The 18,398-nt window shown below is 47.5% G+C and overlaps 1 protein-coding gene across 1 annotated transcript; it reads left to right on the top strand.

The window, feature by feature from the left end:
• The first annotated feature begins 10,016 nt into the window (after nucleotides 1-10,016).
• Nucleotides 10,017-16,935, top strand: LOC8051937 (mRNA decay activator protein ZFP36-like). Its single transcript, XM_029979284.3, has 3 exons — nucleotides 10,017-10,064; nucleotides 12,012-12,278; nucleotides 16,522-16,935. Exons 1-3 carry the CDS (start codon nucleotides 10,017-10,019, stop codon nucleotides 16,933-16,935), a joined length of 729 nt encoding a protein of 242 aa, XP_029835144.3.
• Nucleotides 16,936-18,398: the final 1,463 nt, after the last annotated feature.

The raw sequence follows: 18,398 nt of genomic DNA, 5'->3' as shown, positions 1-18,398 counted from the left end.
GACGCCGGTCGCTTGCCAGATGGGTCTCCGACTCTTCACCAAAGGTAGGCGTTGAACACGATGCTGCGTTTGCGAAACCCGGCTTGCAGCTCGGACACCTCGCCTCTCGAGGTCCGCAGAGGCAAGGGGAAAGAGATGCGGGCCATCTTCTCCGGCAAAGGTGGAAGCCGATGCGACGGGGCAGACGAAGAGGGAGGCGAAGGATCGAAAGACAGAACCGACCGGGCGCTGCACTGCATGGAAAACCGGGTGCAAAGACGAGATGAAACGAGCAAGAGACTGACGATGGGACGGCTGATCTGGTTAGAATATGCAGCGCAAGTTCATCCATTTGTTTTGCTGGGGAACATTAGAACTTGGAATGAAGAGCGTGCTGGTGGGGGTAATGTATAAATAAGGGAAGAACATAAAAGACGAGGACGGACAAGACGTTTCTTGTCGTCGTCTTTTATGTTCTTCTGTTATTTATACACGAGACATTGGAATGCCGAGCTGTGATTGGCTCTGATTGAAGGATAGTGGGTAGACCTCAAAGCAAGCTGCCCCAAGGTCTACCCACAATCCTTCAATCAGAGCCAGTTAGAGCTGGCGTTCTAGCGGGAGCTGTTCAAACGAAATCCGGCGGGAGGACGCATCTACGTCATCGCGAGGAGAGAGTGATGGCGCGCTTCGTGAGCTTCCGCTCCACAGACATGACCAGGCGTGATCAGGCCATAGAAGATTCGCTCTTTTCCATAGGCCTCCTGCGTTTCCCAGGGGGCGCTGCAAAAAGGGACACGATGGGACTTGTTTTGGGTAGTACAGTCTTGAGCGCCTGAAGCTGCCACACGTGTAAAGCCGGTGGCAATCAATTCATGGAACGAAGTTTCATCGACAGATTGTTTAATCGACAAGCGATGTTTCATCGACAAATTGTTTCATAGACAGCTCAGATTAGTTTTTTTTTTTCTTTTCTGTAACAACCTGCACGAGACTGACGCCACAAGGCGGCGTGTACGGGTCCGTCAAGTTGCTCCCTACGGGAGCCTGAGCTGCATGCAGTTTTCCACGCGCCGCCGCGCCGCTATTCGCAGAGATCCGACCACGTGAGGAGCTGCATCAAGTGCCGTGCAGGAAAGTAGACGTTGCACGCGTCCCGCCGTACGTCCCGCCGTACGTTCCCCTGCTTCTGAGCGCGCCGCGCGCATCAAACGTGTCTGCTTCAATTTGCAATAGCACACTAGCGCCAGTTGAACCTCTAGCGTACATTATAATAACTCTATGGGTTTTGATAGGCGCGCCCCAGGAATAGGAAACCGCGTAACTACCAGATTTCCGAGATTTGGACAGAAGGCAAGTTAATGCGGCGTAATGAGCATATTGCTTTTTATAAGCGTTAAAATAGGTCAGGATTTAGTTTTGCAACGTTAAATTATCGCTGTTTATTTTGCTGAGAGTTTTCAATCTTCACGACTACCATTGCGACGCTCTTCCTTCAGCTAGCAATATTGGTTTCTTTTTCTTGTGTTCGGTCACGCTCTTCCGCGATCGTTCACTCGAGACTCCAGATGTCGGCGCACAGGAACTACCACTCCTCCTCACCTACCTTTAACCCCCTGGCACGAGTAAAGTCCCTCGACACTTCTTTTACACAAATGACAAAGCACATTCCTCTGGAACAATATGGCGGCCTTCAGTTCAGTCCTCTGCTGTGCGCCGCCATTCGCTTCCTTAAAGCTACACCGCCACGCAGTCGGCGCTCCAAAGAATGTCGCTACTTGTAGGAAGCTCTTATTTAGGAACTTTACAGCAAAGAGCCATCACGCACAGTCGCGGACGATATAAAAAAAAAAGTCAAAGCGAGCGCGGTGCTTAGAAGACCTGCAGCACTACCTACCAAAAAAAGAAAGAGCTGAATCATGATCGTGGCTTCGACAGCCACGATCATGTCGCCACTCTCCGCCTGACCAACTGTCGCAGGGTTAATGCTGATTTCAGCGCCGAATGTAGAGGCGTTCCGCGGCGAAAGGCAAAATCAAGCGTGGCTGAAACCACCGCGTCGGCAGACTTGAGCGATCCGTCTTTGGGCGTTCGATAAGAAGTGTGCGAGATAAATGACGATAAGCGGACCTCATTCTGCGCGTAAACATTAGCGCCATCCCGCAAAAAAAAAAAAAAAAAAGACGTTTGGAGTTTTAAAGTTTTAGCGCACTTCGGTTACCTACCGGCCGTGGCGTTACAGCTTTCCGCTGGGTGACAACCGTTGGCAAGAAAAGCAGGCTTGGCTTCCTTGCGACTGCGAGGTTGCAAGGGGCAACAGTGTTGCCGAACGGGCACCCCCGTTTCGTTCCAGTTTCCGACATTCCTATCGAGGAATGAATGAAGACACTGTCCCCTTCACACTCCCGGAATGGTTCAACTCTACCATTCCATTCCTCTGATTCCTAAACGTGAAAAAGAAATGACGCTTGACAGCTAGATTGTGTTCCGGAAAAAAAGCAACATGAAGCTGACATTATAAAACGCAGACAACTGCCAGAGTATGCAAAAGGCTTCCCTAAACAATGAGTAAGCCGAGTGGTGGGAGAGCACAATGCGCTTCGTGGCAGTTGGTGTCACTCCAGACATCGATCGTGCGATCAAACAGAAAGTCGCGGAAACAATGCTAACATATTTTACAAAAAACAATCTGTCTGCCTGAGGCGTGTTGTTTTCGCGTCTGAGGGTGGTGATCAAGGAGGTTAGAAGTACTAGGAGGGGGCACGTTGCAATATTGGTGAAGCCTAGTCATAAAAAGTTTAAACGATGTTGTGCCCAGCGTGACCGCAGATCTCTCTGGCGATTGGTGCGCGTGACATGTCACGTGTGAGGTGGATGGTTGATTGTAGAAGGACTCCTCGCAGGCTTGCGCGCGCTCCGTCCGGCAGGTTTTATCAGATCGAAGGCTAGACTGTGGTGTATTCTAGTACCCCATAGCAAGACGAAGGCGAGCTACGGTCACGTGATGTGGTCACGTTGGCAAGGTAAGTGAGGAGAGTAAGGAGGAAAATGAGAAAGAGGCGAGGCGTCAAGGGAGCATGGCTTGCGGAGGCTACGCGGCCGACGTCATGCCCTCTCCTACCCTTCTATTCTCCATGGTGGTGATACATAAACTGGCTGCAGACATGTTAGGGTTATTCCATCTCAAAAGTCCCAGACGTTGCGCTCGACCGTTTTCGATTTTTCAAATAAAATTCGTTTTTTTTTTTACCTAGATGTGTTTTACATTTTTCTAAAATATTTTTGGCGATGTATTTTTTTTTAATGGCGGGAATCTGGTTTGAATTTTTAATATGGGTGTAAAACTAGGCATCAATCTACAATTGAGTAAACATCAAAATTTCTTCGAAATGTTCCATAATTTATTTTTATGAAATTCGAACGGCTTTTAGCTTATTATGCTGCGATGAATATAACATTTTTAATGTAAAAATATTTTAAAGGAAATTGAGCAAAATGTACAAAAATTAGCAATTTTCTCAAATGTTTGTTTAATTAGTGCTTTGCGCCTGTATTACTTTTTTTTGTTAAAAGTTCTGTAGATGTATTACAAAAAAAGAAAAACGCGTTTCATGCCGTAAAAAAAAAACAAAAAAAAAAAACAAAAAAACATAACAGAAAATTGTTTTAAACTTCTGAAAAAGTTCGTTTTGCTGCCTGTACAGCCCTTTATTCTACTATGAAGTTGTCCAACTAAAAAACACGTAACATACCGACTTTATACGAATAGTTTATTGCCTTTCATTTATGAAAGTGTAATTGAAATAATTTTTTTTCTTCAGCGAGAAAAAAAAAATAATATAGAATTTTGGCTCCCGCGTCACAACCCGGACTGGTTTCTTAGCTCCTGTTCAGCGCACAGCACGCCACTGTGGACAGTGTAGCCGGACGAAACGCACGATTGTTTGTCTTGAGCGGAGTCTTTTGCCGCAGGTATGCGCAGAAAATCTGTGTTCTTGTATACATATTTATGGAGAAAGGCTTGTTTCTGCTTCCGTGGCTTTCCAGTCCTTGCAATCGCAACCGTCGCCTGCGTCAGAGTCCTCTTGGAATCTAGCTCTGCTGATCATATCTGCTGTTTTTTAGCGCTGCCGGGGCGGCATATCCACCAGCATGTCGGTTGTTTCACACCCCAGTTTGTCCCTCTTGTGATTGTCAGGACAGACGTAAGCAACAGCATCAACCATCAAAGCCCCTTGAGCAGGCGATAGGAATACGGTTTGTTCTTTCTGCAAACCAACCTGAAATTGTGATGGCACGCAGTGCACATAAAGGAAGCACTCTCGCACGATTCCGGCACATAGTCTTTTATGACACAAGCCAGTCTCGTATTCAAAACGGTATATGCAACTTTAAAAACTTTGATAGGTGTCACAAAAAAAACGTAACTACCTCAACTTAAGCCGGTAACGACACGAACGGCGTACACCTTTAAATTTTTTTACAGTCTAGTTGGTTCGCGAAAGCATATGCATTGAACCGCTGAAAATCACCGTAGCCGGGGACACATTGCGATGAGTAAACACGACACAACTATCATCCTACTTTAGAAAATAAAACCGTAAGAATTTCCTACTTACCATCATCAGCATCGCCACGAACCGCAGAATGACTTGCTCGAGCCAATTGACCTGCTTCATCCACCGGTATAGCACCGTACTCTGGTGAAAAATAAACTTCTTTTTTTAGCAGATTCCCGATCGCACTAGCCAGTCCTCTCGTTTTTCTGCCGTGCGCCGTTCACACACTTGCAACCGTGTAGGACTGAGAGAAACAAGACCGGTTTTGAAGCCTCTTGCGACGGCGTAGGACCAGATGCGCTGCTGCGGAGCAGGTCCTACGCGAAGCTTAAAAACCGGTCTTGGCTCTCTCGGTCCTACTCGGTTGCGGTAAACCTAGTCGTCCCTACCGCAGCGGATGCTAGGTGGCACTGTAGGCAATCCAACACAGCGTTAGTGTCACGTGAGCTCGGAGAGGGGCGCTGCGACGCGCGGGTGATGTGCACAAAGCTGGATTGGCTGGGATTGCTCGTAGGGTCCACCTACGTTACTCGTTCAACTAAGTTGGCAGTCTCCCACGGAGAGCGTCATCCCTTCCCCTGTCAGACGGACATCTAAAAGGTCCTTTACGCCAAAGGACCTTTAGCGTAAATGTCATCTAGGCAGTGCCACGCGGCAACTCAAATGGCATTTAGCGTCCTTTTCGTGAAACTGAGTGCCCGCAACTCCTTTATGGCTACTAAATGCATACTCTCGTCAGCAGCGGCCTGCACTTGAGAAGCGAATTGAAATAAAAGATCGTACTGATATCAAAATTCAATGTTATTGTATGCTTCTTATGGAAAAAAGATCGTGTTTCGCGTACACTCTGTATACAGACCTCGCTCTACTAATAGTTTTGTGTACTCACGGCCCCAGCTCTATGGTAGGCCTCGTCGTCCCGCTGCTCGCCTGCTCGCGTCGTCCGCTTCGGCACTTCGGTTTTCCTCCTCTCGATTTTCCTTACAACCATAGTTATATAGCTCTTAGTTGTCTACTTTATATTTTATCATTCTTTAATAGTCTATTGCTAACTGTTTTTTTGTACACATATATTTCTGTATCTCTCTAGCGTCGTGCGATATGTCGAACAACGGAAAAGCGTCCACGGCTAGGAAGGGTTACAACCGAAAAAAAAGCGAAAAAATTAGACAAAGGACGAGTGAGAGGAATGTACATACACGACAAGTGGTGACTCACAACTGAATTTTAATTAGAAGAAGCATGAAACCCTCGAACATCCAAAACACGTAACACCGCCAATTTTAGCCATGTGATTAGAATCTTGCTTCGTAACGACAGGTGTAAGCAATCTCGCTGCCAAACAAGGCAATGGAGGGCGAACTGACACACTTAAGGCTTGTTCACACATGTAGCGGAGCGCTACAAGCATAGCGCTGACCTCGCGCTAAGCGCGTGCTGACGGGAGCGTTCACCAGCTTTGTGTCGCACCGTCAATTCTGCTGTTCATGGCAGACAATAAGTAGCAGACGACACGTGAGAAGCGCTACATTAGCGCTTCGCTGCATGTGTGAACCGGCCTATAGGCTCCTCGTATCGTGACATGACCAAGGCCTCCGTAATCTCCCTCGTTCTTTGAATAGTGCTCCGCGCAACACAATGGCAGTGTGAGTAAAGAGGGGCGCACACCCGCACCTGTCACAATACTGCCAAGTGGCCGGAGGGAGAAGATCTCGTGGCCAGATCATGCTCCCTTAAGCTATCATCAATGAAGCTGCCTGACTGCCCCACATATACTTTTCCACGCGACAACAGGATCTTATATACCGTATTTTCCGGATTATAGACTGCGGACTATACACGTTTGAAAGTTGAAATGTTAGGTTGTGCAGACTATCTACGCGGGTGGACTATACGGGATTTTTGTTTTTCAATGTCGTTGATTATAACGAGACGAGACGGATTTTGTGAAGGAGAGACTATGTTAATAATGATTTATGTATGTTTATAAATACTTCTTTGTGAGCTAAGAAAGCAGACATTTGTCAAGGTGTGCGGTCTATGAGAAGATTTTCGTGTCGACTGAGCACCGGTGCGGAGGACTATGCACCGGGTGCGGACTATCTCCGGAGAATACGGTACTACCCAGACTTCAAACTTCACAAATTGTTTTTTTATGTCTCTTTGCACACCTCACCCCCGTCTTCCCCCCCCCCCCCCCCCTCCTCCCCCCTCCCCTCCCGGTCGATCCTGCCACACAACTTTTCCAGCTTCCTAGGAGCGGCAAACAACACTGGAACCTGGTGTTGGCTTGCCACTTTTTTAATTCCATGGCTGACCTTGTGACTATAGGGAAGCACTACCGGTCGAACGCTGGTGGAAACTAACTCCAATGTGGCAACTAACTAGTCGTAAAAGAGAAAACCGAGGAGTAAAAAAAAAGTAACTGTTACAAGTAATTTCACTGCTTACTGAGTTTACTTTCGTAATTGCTATTTATTAGAGGTAATCGAGCGGTTACTCTAAAAGCAATCGATTTCGAGCAATTTGATTGGTCGCGATTCTGCGCACGGTCAACTTTGGCAACGTACAGCGGCTGTCAGAATTCATTTTATGGACGCAAACTGAAGCCAAGATACGATTTGTATTTTGTCCGATAAGTGATGCGCTAAAGCAGCGAAGCGGGCGAGTTTGTTCATGACTTATAAAATTGAAAGCGCTAACAAAGGCAAGGACAAAAAACGAAGCGCTCGTCCTGTTCGTCTTTCTTGTCCTTGTCTTTGTTGCCGCTTTTAATTTTATAAATTGACGCGCTTTTTTTGTGCGGTGACTGCGAAAAAAACGACGGCAGGAATTTTGACATATCCGCGAATTTGGTCATTTATTACGGCGCTATCGCATTAGCTTTTGCTGTAGTACAAAGACGTGGGAACAGATACAGAAGTTCAATATTGATCGTGGAATCAATATTTCCCCGTGCCTGGCAACAAACCCGAATCACCGCGAAAGTAGATAAAAACGAAATCGCTAGTCTGCAATTGGTGGCCCGCAGGAAAGGGAAGCATCTGCGCCGAGTCGGGAACCGCCAGACGTCTTCTTCTCAAAATCAGTTCCCGGTTTTATGTAAAACAACTTTACGCTCACATACAATATTCATACGTGTGTGGTTACGAAGTCAATTGTTATATTGAAACGTGTTTCTCGGCAGGTTGTCCGCTGAAACGTTCCTTCCATCCCAGTTTTTCAGCCCTATTAATTCTTTGGACAGCTCTCCGTTTCTCTTTCCGACGCCCCTAAAGAGTCTGCATGGTGCCCGTGTCTTTCAAAAGGAGCTACGAAACTTGTATCAATCGGCTGGATCTCGTCGAAAGCAGGTTCAAGACCCGAAATGTCGAGGGCGTTTCCTCCCTATTCAGCCTGTCAACCAAGAGTTAGGCCAGCTGGCCTAAAACTTCATAAGTTGAGGTATGTAATATCGGCCGTGGTGCCTTTTTGTCAAGCACCACTCCTAAGAACCCTCGATTTCTCCTCATACGCGGCAATAAAAAAAGTAGGGTTCCTCGCCGAGGGCTCCTATAATATTTTATAATATAGTATAAAATAAAGAAAATAACTTCTTTGAAATGTACTGCATTATGCATTTGAAATAAACAATTTCATATTTTTGAAATGTGGGTTTTAGGAAACGTAATTCGGCGCTAGAAAATCTCCGGCCATGTAGCCGAAAGCGGTTCGACGAAGTATATGCCGACGTTCTTGACTGCGTTTCATGGTAAGTGCGAGCGAAGCCAGTAGAGCGTGCGCCACGATATGAAAGGGTTTGCGGAGCACACCATCTCGTGCAGCGAAAGCGCCTTTGAAGTTCTTTCAAGGCGCCCCAGCCCGGCTTGAGACTCTAGGAGTAGGGATGCCAGCTTGTGCCGTCGGAACATCTTGGGTGGCGCTTTCTACTTCTGCTGTTGAAAGCCAGCGTTCGGCTCGTCTTCTCATTTCTTGGAGTGTCGACGTGGGCGAGTTGGCTTAAGCAAGAAATGAAACGGCGCGACAAACAACGAAGACGGGATACTGTTTGACATGCGCCATTTAGAATTCTATACATTCATAAGGAGATCACGTGTATTCATATTGTTACGCGTCATATTTCTTTTACTTTCTCACAAAACGTTGCTGTTTGTAAGGGTCTGCTTTCTCAAGCTGTCAACGACAGCTTTCTCATTTTGGGACCCCCAACACCGTGTTGAAAAATAAAATTGAATTGAATTGATTTGAAGTACATAGGACGAGCGCTGTGTACTTCTCTCCCGTTGTGGTTGTTTTGCGCGCTGTTTCATTTATCTCATTTTTTCTACGCGACTTTACTAAGGGAGGTGTAATAGCGCAGGCTCTCTGGTAACTGGTCATAAAACTCGGAGACATAAAAAAAAAGAAAAAAAAAAAAAACAAAAAAACGGAACGAAGGCTTAAGAGACGTCGTGGAGTTGAACTGGACGCAACAGGTCCTTTTGAAATTTCTGCGCGTCTCTTCTCTTGTGGCTTCTATGAATCCATGTTGTTAGCGGTTGGCGCCATGTAACAGTTGTCTCGGGGACTCTGTCATTCCTGCCGTATCAGCCTCTCGCCCAGTCCGCTCTGAACGCAACGTACGCAACCGCCTGACCCAGACATCATGCGTTTATCAGCTTTCATCAGCACCGTTGAAGGACAGTAGACAGTCATTCCATCGCTTCCCCGAAGAAGGTCAAGCTTCTGGAAGCTCGCTTACAAGTTACACTTCGCCACAGCCGCAGGTTGGAAACATAGCGAATAAAAATCGGGGCAAACCATTTTGAGTCCAATGATTGCCTGGTGAAACCCGAGCGTTGTGCATTGAGCTGGCACGTGGCATGGCACGACCTGCTGTAGATGCCATGTTTCCCTTATAGTGGCGGTGGAGTCGCGAATAAGGGCACTGATGCGGACTTGGTGCAGACGCAATTTGAATGCGGATGAAAGAGCGAGGCTTTAGCGGAGAAAGTCGTGAGACAATCTTCCGCCGGTGAGAGTCACCGCTGCCAGACTTGAGGTATATTCCCGCTAGATGTGGCTGAATTCGCCGCGAGTCTCGCAACCTTTCCCGAGAAGTGTATATCTCCCGCGGAAGGCGCGCTTCTCGGTTCCAGCACTCGGTTTCAGCACGCGACCTTGCAGATGGCGAGAGCTACGGCGAAGCGAACCACTCGGATGGTCGGAGCGCGGCCCGGGGCAAGGTACCATCGGGCTCATTTCGAGAGCAGTCATGTGCTTCATCACTCCGTCGGATCTGTTTGGCTGGAGCTCTAATAGTTGGCCGCTTGTCAAGTTACGCTGAAGCGCTCTCGTGCTAATGACGGCTGTTCGACACTGTTTGCATTCTGACGCAATGGCCGTGCACGCGGAGGAAGCGAGTGGCAGTGCCAATTTGTCGTTAATTATGGCGTTATAGTAATGTGCTATCTATTCCCTTTTCTGGCAGCCGGCAGCATGGCGATGAGGGTGACGGAGCGGCGCCAGCGGCATCGCAAGGATGTGGTGAGACCCTCGAATTACTTAGCGGCGTTTGTGCGTTTTGGAACCCCGAGAACGAAGCAAGGTTCATAGGCTGAGACAAATACTTCTTACAAGCTTTGGTTTTAAGGGAGTAGGTATTTCGTAAAACAACACTGTTCGCATCTGAAACGTGTACGTCTTGCAAAAATAACGAGTGACTAATCCTAAATGCGCGTACAAACTCGAAGGGGGAAATCCGCAATTCACCGAGAGCGGTCGAACCCATTTTTCTAGCGTTTTTGGAAGTAAAACTGGGTATAGTCGCTTTCTGAACCAGTGACAGGACCTCCGTGGAAATCAGCCTGAAAAACTGGGAAACATTGACACCGGTGAGGGGAAGTTATGTTTGCAGTGGACGATTCTACGTTTTCAAATGTGGAAATAAAACATAACGAAGCAGAGCAAAGAAAATCCCATACACTTAGTTTTTTCTTCTTCTTAGCCTCGCTCTCTAAATACGCACATATCATATCGTCCAATGTTGGCCGGTTCGTAACATTTAACTCGTCAGACAAATCAGCGCATGAAAACTGAAAATCCTAATCATATCTTGGACTACAAAAGTTTTTCGGAAATAAAATGGGGAACCCGGTTGCGGTAGAGCGCCATTCTGGGAGACGCGTATTCAGCAGCTAAAGTGAAGGCCCATCCTACTGCTTAACACATCAACGGTTATTTCTGGGGAGCATCTGTCACCTTGTATGGTTGCCTTTTTGCTGCATGAAATAAGCGGTTTCTCCAATCGAAGGCTTGCATTCACTGACGTCAGCTGTCATTGCGTTGGCCTTGTTGCTGGGCGCGTACCTTCGACAGCCTACATTTTGCATCATCGAATTTGTTTATCTCGGCAAGAACAAGAGAAATGACCAGAAGTGGAATGGGATGACACCAACCAACAAGCCACGTAACAATCTATCCGTTTTCGGTGAGCCGATGCCAATTCGCTGTGACAACTAGGTTGCAGAAGTGTAGTAAGTTGGGCGAGCTGGTATGATGACATGATGAACAGAACAGCGCACACAAAGACAAGGTCTTTCAGAACGGTTTCTTCTTCTTTCTTTTGTGTATAAATTCAGTTGCGAGTCAGCGCTTGTGTGTCCTGCATGTTCCTTTTCTCTGCCCTTGTCTTTGTGTGCGCTGTTCTGTTCATCATGACAACTAGGTTGCTTTATAAAAACATTTCTTGTATTCCAAGAGTTTGTTATCCACCAGCGCCGAAACAAGCGCACATCTTAGAGCTTATGCTTGGCGGCATTGGAAAATAATTATCCTTTCTCGAAATACGCGTGAAAAATAACATAATTGTAAGAGATCTTGCGAGATAAGAACTATTGATTAGCTGATTGCACACACAGTACAAAATACGCTAAAGTTAGCGAGGAATGTTTTTGGTACGACGGCGTTCATCGCGATCTTCGACCCTTTCGAAGCCTAGAGGATTTGAAAGGACCGAAATGGAAATTGGCACGGCAACAAAGACCAATCAGCCAATCAATTTACGAGGTTCTGCTCGTCTGTTTGTTAGAATTTGTTCAGCAGGCAGGGAACGCAGTGAAGCTACTTTCCCAGGATCTAGTGATTTTACCTGAATTTAGAAAAAAATTGACGTGACGTGACCTGAACACCAATTGAGTTTCCCCGCTGAATTTATCAGGAAAATTTTCGCTAAATTTCTCTCTAAATTTAGTGGGAAAATTTTCGCTGAAATTTTCGCCAAATTCAGCGGGAATACCTCCTCATTAAATTTAGCCGAGAAATTTTAGCTAAATTTTGCGGTAAATGTGTCGAAAATTTCCCGCTAAATGAGAGTGGAGCAGGAGAGGAGTGGCATACCCCCCTCCTCCTCCTCCTCCTCAAGGGCTGCGCTCTAATTCGGCATTCGAGAGAATTATGAAGGTTCCTTGTGACAATGGGTTGTTTCGCCCGCAGCGGAAGCACGTGACCTTGATGCGGCGCGTGGCCCAGCAAGCCGTCTCCGAGCTGGACCCTCGGGACCCGCGTCCGGCCCCGAGCCCCCCCTGGTGGTCGACGGTGTTCTCGAGCCGCTACAAGACCGAGCTCTGCCACCACCTGGAGGAAGAGGGACGCTGCAGCTTCGGTGCCGGCTGCGTGTACGCCCACTCCCGCAGCGAGCTCCGCCCTATCCAGAGGCACCCCAAGCACCGGTCCCAGCTCTGCAAGGACTACCATGACGACGTGAGTCCTGCCATGGCCTCTCCGCCCCGTCTGCTTTGCTTCCAGAGACTTCGTTAAATGAATAGACCAATCTCAAGAAGCGTTCCACGCATGCGTGACGCCGCCATAACTGTAGTTCGTAGGAGGCAGACGCCAGTTCACGAGGCAGCTCATGCCGCCTCGTGCTCCGCTCGCCCAGACCTCCAACAGGGTTGTCGCGCGTGCACAAAGACTACGGCTCCTACGATGCATGTCGGCAGCGGTGGCGTACTCAAACTAGCTGCGAGATCGGTCTATTCCTTCTGTGCGAACCGTTGCCGCCACGATAGAATCGAACCTCAATTATGTCATCTCTGTGTATTTTGAGCCCATGAAGGCATCCTCTTGATGAAAAGGCAGCGCAGCAGAAACCGGGGATTCCCGCTATGTTTATATTTGGCTGCATATTCTCTTCATCGGAGGCGTCAGTACTAATCGGGAGATGGGAGGGAGCGACATTTTCTTCCCCCATCGTCGTATTCTTAACATAAAATATTTTCAATGTCTAAGGGCAATCCCTTCCCCTTTCCCGGTTCCGACGCCACTGCTCTTCGTGGAAGGGCGGCTTCGGTGTCGCCGAAAAGAAACCTGGGATTGATCGGCGCGTAGCTATGTCGATCGAGCGAATGACGGTTAGTTTACTAAAGTCGAGGAAGCATTTCCTTCCCCGACGGTTATTCGAGTCACTGTACGGGTCAGGCGCGAGGCCAAAGTAAGGCTGCCTTCCGCGACTTTTCGCGCACGTTGGATGGTATCGCGGAGATCGGTAGACCCCTTTCTATCCGTTTTGCAGACTTAAAAATCTGGCGCGAAATTCACGTCCAGCAAAGATTTGACATCCGCCTGTCGGGCAGCTGGAACCCAGGCATTCATTAGCGCGCGACGAAGGGCGTGCGCACGCAACGAGAGCAGCAATGCCTTTTGCAGGTTCACCTTCGAAGCATTCCGTAGGATCCCGGGATGAGTATTTCGAAACACTTCCCCGTTGCCAAAAAAGAGTCTGCTGAAACAATTTACACAGACTTTTATACGTGCTGCCCTTACTAAATGTTCTGGGTGCAGGTTTTCTAAACAAAACGCGAAGAGAGAATAACGTGTTCGCAGAAGAAACAAACGCAGACAACAAGTGTGCTTTACGTCATCGTCCAAAATTTCGGAACCACCCGTCGTGGTTCCGAAATTATGGACGATGATGTAAAGCACACTTGTTGTGTGCGCACTCGGCTTGGTCGTACCGCACCGATCCTTTTCATAACATTCCCTGTTTTACTTTGCTGTACTCCTTTCACGCGCAGCTGTTTGTGAATGATACAAAATGCACGAAGATGGCGTAACACTCCAGTGAGTGCCGTGGCGTGGCTCTCCGGGTCCTGCGGGAGATCGGCCTTCGAACTCGGCAGCCCGTTCAGGTCGGCGAAGAGGGCTGTAGCTACACTTCGATGTTTCACGCAGACACCGAGACACTTGCTAGCGAAAAGGGGTCTCCGTCAAGAAGTACTCATTCGCGTCGCACATTACCGTGTTGACGATGTATAGTGCCTCACGTCAACATACAACCGGCAGAAACCGGGACGTATATTGGTGCTTCGTCCGGTCCCAGGGTAAATTCATTGGTGTCAAAGTAACGTACACTTTATAGGTATTTCCGGTGTTTTTTTGTTTTGTTTTTGTATGCCGTGTCTTCGTTCCCGAACTACAAGTGGATTTCCGAGAGCCATAGAAAGGTCTTCCGCAATGGCCGCAAAGTACAGGCAACGCCGCTTTGTTTACCACCGCCAGTCCCCGAGCTCGCGCCCAGAGCCATCCTCCAATCGCCTGCGCGGAAGATCAGAAGGCTTTTTCTCCGTATAGCGAGTATTCACTGGCGGCCATAGCTGTGTGCGCGACTGCTGAGCGCGTTCTGACGGCGTGCTTCCACAGTTCTTCCGACACGTGCATTCCGCACCACCAACATTGCCGGTCTTAGCGGCCTATTAACGTGAGCTCGTTCCGACTCCGAGCATGCGCTCTAAACATCGCCCTCAAATATGGCGTCCAGTGAATGCCCCCTATTGGTGGTGTTCACCGGACGCCATATTTGAGGTGGCTGCATGCTCGGGATGAGTTCTTACTAATGATCTCCCTAGGAAGACAATCTTGATGGTGTGCAATGGTGCGTGTTGCAAGTGTCGTAGAAGCTTGCCGCCAACACGTGCTCAGCAACAGCGAGCTCAAGTATGGCTGGCCGTGAATACCATCTATTCGCGTCTCCAGCTTGTTGCTCGCCCTCCCGCGGCGGAAGCCAGAAGCCAGTTCTCCTGCTCAGCGGATACGGCAAAACTGCTCGCGATCATAGCTCGCAAATTGTCGCTTCCGAATGTGAACAACTCTTCACATTCCCAATGTAGTGCTGGAGCCGGTACGGGATTGTACCTTAATAGAGAGTGTTAGTATTGCGTATAAAAGCAAACGCAAGCGCTGAGCGTTTGCTTTGAGTTGCGTGATCCCCGCATGCGCGTCGTCGCCATGCTCCAATCCAAAACCGCAATTTTGGGCTCCGCGCACGCGCAGTGGAGAACACTCAAACGCGGCGCCTGCGTTCGCTCGTATACACAATACTAAAACTCGCTACGGTGCCACCGGTTTCCAACGCCAACGAAACGTGCTGCAGTGAGCGGACGTGCAAGCGAGTAGGCGTTCCTTCCAACTGGAAAGGCTGAAAGTGGCGAAATGACGGCGCGTATAAAATTAAGAAACTTAATGTACTAAGAAAATTGGTCATAAAAAAATTCGTTTTTTTTCTTCTTTTGGCTCATATGGTCCGTTTGTATCGGAAGTTTGTTTGCCTTGGAAGTTTTGCCGATGGCCAAAGGTCGGGACTTTGATAGCACCATATGCTTTACCCACAATGAATGTAATGTTATATAAATCTGTAAGATAAGCTAGAATGTTTTCATAGCTTTTATACTAATTTTATTTTAGAACTTGGTATCTAAAAATGCTGCAGTTGGCACCAGTCATAATTTGCACACTTTTGACTGCCATACTTGTCCGTGCGTATGAAATTGGATCGTAAGCAACAAATTATATTAGAGCCTGAATAACCACGTATTAAAATTTTCCTAATTACATTATCATTATTAATACAAATTTCGGCAATGGAGGCCCCCAATAAACGCCATGATCGCAAAAATACGCCTCTTAACCGTAAGAATATTTTCCAGAAAGGTCTAATTTTGTTTTCGTTTTAGCAGATGAAAAACTCCGATATCGTTATCAAGATAGGTGGTCAAACACTGGATGTAATGTGAAGACATGCGTCAGGCGTTGCTTTATACAAAACACACGCGCACACTTCTGCTGTCAGTCTCGGGTTCTGTCTTTGGGTTTTTTGTAGTGAGAACGGCGTTTCTTAATGTATACGTTTTGTAAATATATATTCTACACTCATCACCCGTGGAAATATTCTGTAAAATTTGAATTGATTTTGTTACTCTCGTGCTGGAAATAATGTTAAATCACTGAGTCGGGGAAGATCGGGAAATGGAGTGCCAGTTCATGAGCAATAGTTAAAGGGAATCCCCGGAAGAATGCCCGACACGTATGTCACATAATCAGTGATCCTTTACCCAATTTACAGGAAAAGCTCGTGCGATGATTCCGCAGCACGCTTCGGGTTCGGCGCTTCGAAATAGAAGCACACGTCGGAATCGTTCCGAAGAGGAGTCTTGCCACGTGAATACTGCGCTAAAGATGTTTTTTTTCTCCGTCTCGTGACCTGCAAACATTTAAAAAAAAATTTTTTTGTGTGTTTTAATTTTTGATAGAAACAGGGTAGCTGGACCAGCTTGTTCGTAACAGCGTACATTTTTTTAGAGAGTTTACAATTACTTTTTTGTCGCTCCGATTGGCTTTGGAAAGAAAATGGCGGCGCGCACACACCGGCTCACGTTCCTGACGCGGCGTGAAGGCGGCGGTGCTGGCTGCGCAACGGCCCATGCGCGGAGGCTTGGATCCTCGATAAACAAACCCTCGCGCATGCCCCCTGCCCGCAACGACAAACGCGCTCGTTGAAAAGAAAAAGTATCTGCAGTATCGCCTGAGCGTAAAATGGCGAGTCGCTGAACGTCTCTTACTGCTCGTGCCAGATGCCCAGTAGATTGGCCAAGGATGTCCCTTGTTCAGGTTGTGGCATGAAAGAAGCCTCGCGGCATCCAGGGAGCTTAATCGAGTTCCCCTCCAACAGGGCTTCTGCAGCTTCGGTGCGCGCTGCAGCTTCATCCACGCCCAGCGCGACCTGGCGGCGCTGCTCGAAGAGATCGGTCGGAGTTCCGCCCACGTGCACCCGATGCCCGAGAACCCGGGCTCCCGCTGCCAGAGCCTCTCCGGGTCGTCCGCGCCTTCTGGATGGTCGTCGCCCGCGATGGCCGTCCCCGCCAAGCCGGCCAACTCTAGGAGACAGCGAGGCCGACCGGCTGCCAAGATCCGCGAGCCGCGTCGCAGCGTGGCGCCCTACCACGACGATCGGCCCGTTGCTCGGACCCCGACGCTCCTGGACCGGCCGCTGGAGCCCGGGTTTCGAAAGCGCTGGGGCGTCCACTGGCAGGAACTGCCTCGAAGGAGGCTCCAAGTCTTCGAGAACATGTGTCCTCAGAATTAAGAGCCGCCCTTCTGGACAACTCGCGTCTTAGAGCATACAAAGTGTCCATCTGTCTTAATTTTTTTTTTTTTTTGTATTGCTGGAACGCTCAGACGCTTGTGATTGTTTGCGTTGTCGTCTGCTCTAGGACTACGTGCTAGTGTTGAGCGTGGACACGGTGGATATGACCCCTAGCATGTATTCGTCCCTGTCCAAGGGATCATCGACGCAAAGTATCACGCGGTGGTATGATTTTTTTTTGTATCAAATATGTTGACATGTACAGTCGCAAACTTTTTATGTAATGTTGGTCTGTCGTCTACTTTTGGACCACAAAAACTGTTAGCGTGGGCATAGAGGTTATGCCACATTGCGCGTCTTATTCGGGTCAAAGAAGCGATGTGAATGTGTTCGGCGGATGTACCATTTTTGCTTCTAAGATCCAATGTTGTGCATTATGACTACATGTAGAATGGTACGATACGTTTGTATACAACCAACTTTCTTATTGTCATTATGGCATACGTGCCTGTTCACTATTATTTCTTTCGGAAAGCTCAAATTTTGACAATGCATATTACACACTGTCTGCGTTAACAACGAAGATCACTCGTCGGAACGTGGTGACCTTTACGTGACAGTGCGTGGCGCGCAAAGTAGCATGAATTTACGCGAATGTCATACGACGGGTCGTTTTAAATCCCATCTCTAAGATGCGGACGTTCTACTGTACGACTCGGCATGTAACGGCCGGAACGACATTTTTTTTTTTTAATATTGCTGACACCTGTATTGTAATTGTCTGAGTGACTCGACTATTTATTTCAAGATGGTGTACGGTTATGAACGTTGGTTTGTGCCGTCCGTTTAAAAACGTAAGACATGCTCTTAGCACGCAAGCTGCCTTTGCAGTTTTTTATTGTTGGTGGGAAATATTGACACAGGCGCGTCATGTTTTTACACATGAAATTATAGGTTTTCACACAAGTTTTTTTGTTTTTTTTTGTCAAACTGAGTTATAAATTTTAGCGAAGCAAGCAAAAAAAAAAAGTACTCTTATTGAAAGGCGAGTCGAACGATTACGCATCACTGCAAAATCTCAAGATTCTTATTATAACGGTGGAAAACTCAATTTTAGGCGAACTATTGAATAATAACCCTGAGATTTTAAAGCATCAGAGTTAACCGCTCGCGCTAAAATGCGTGCAAAAAAAAAATTACTGGTAGAAAAGATTTTATGAACTCATCCCTTTCTATTTTTGTTCTAAAATCAGATATCAGTCGTCATAGTTTTTGCATTGCAACTGGCTTCATTGAAATGGTAAGGTAGCCCTTTCAAGTGCAAAGGATCGGACGAAGTCGGATTGTGTCAAGTTTTGTTCACCTCAACCGAGTGTTTGCACAATTTATTGATCTCGTAGAACTGTTTACTTGCTGACAACGCATGAATGTGCCAACGAAGTGCAGTTCTTTCTTAATTTTTA

The sequence above is a fragment of the Ixodes scapularis genome, unplaced genomic scaffold (genome assembly GCF_016920785.2).
Source record: "Ixodes scapularis isolate PalLabHiFi unplaced genomic scaffold, ASM1692078v2 PGA_scaffold10__122_contigs__length_95168666, whole genome shotgun sequence".
Classification (NCBI taxonomy): domain Eukaryota; kingdom Metazoa; phylum Arthropoda; class Arachnida; order Ixodida; family Ixodidae; genus Ixodes; species Ixodes scapularis.
Note: the sequence above shows the minus strand (reverse complement) of the source record. Positions and strands in the feature narration are given on the sequence as shown.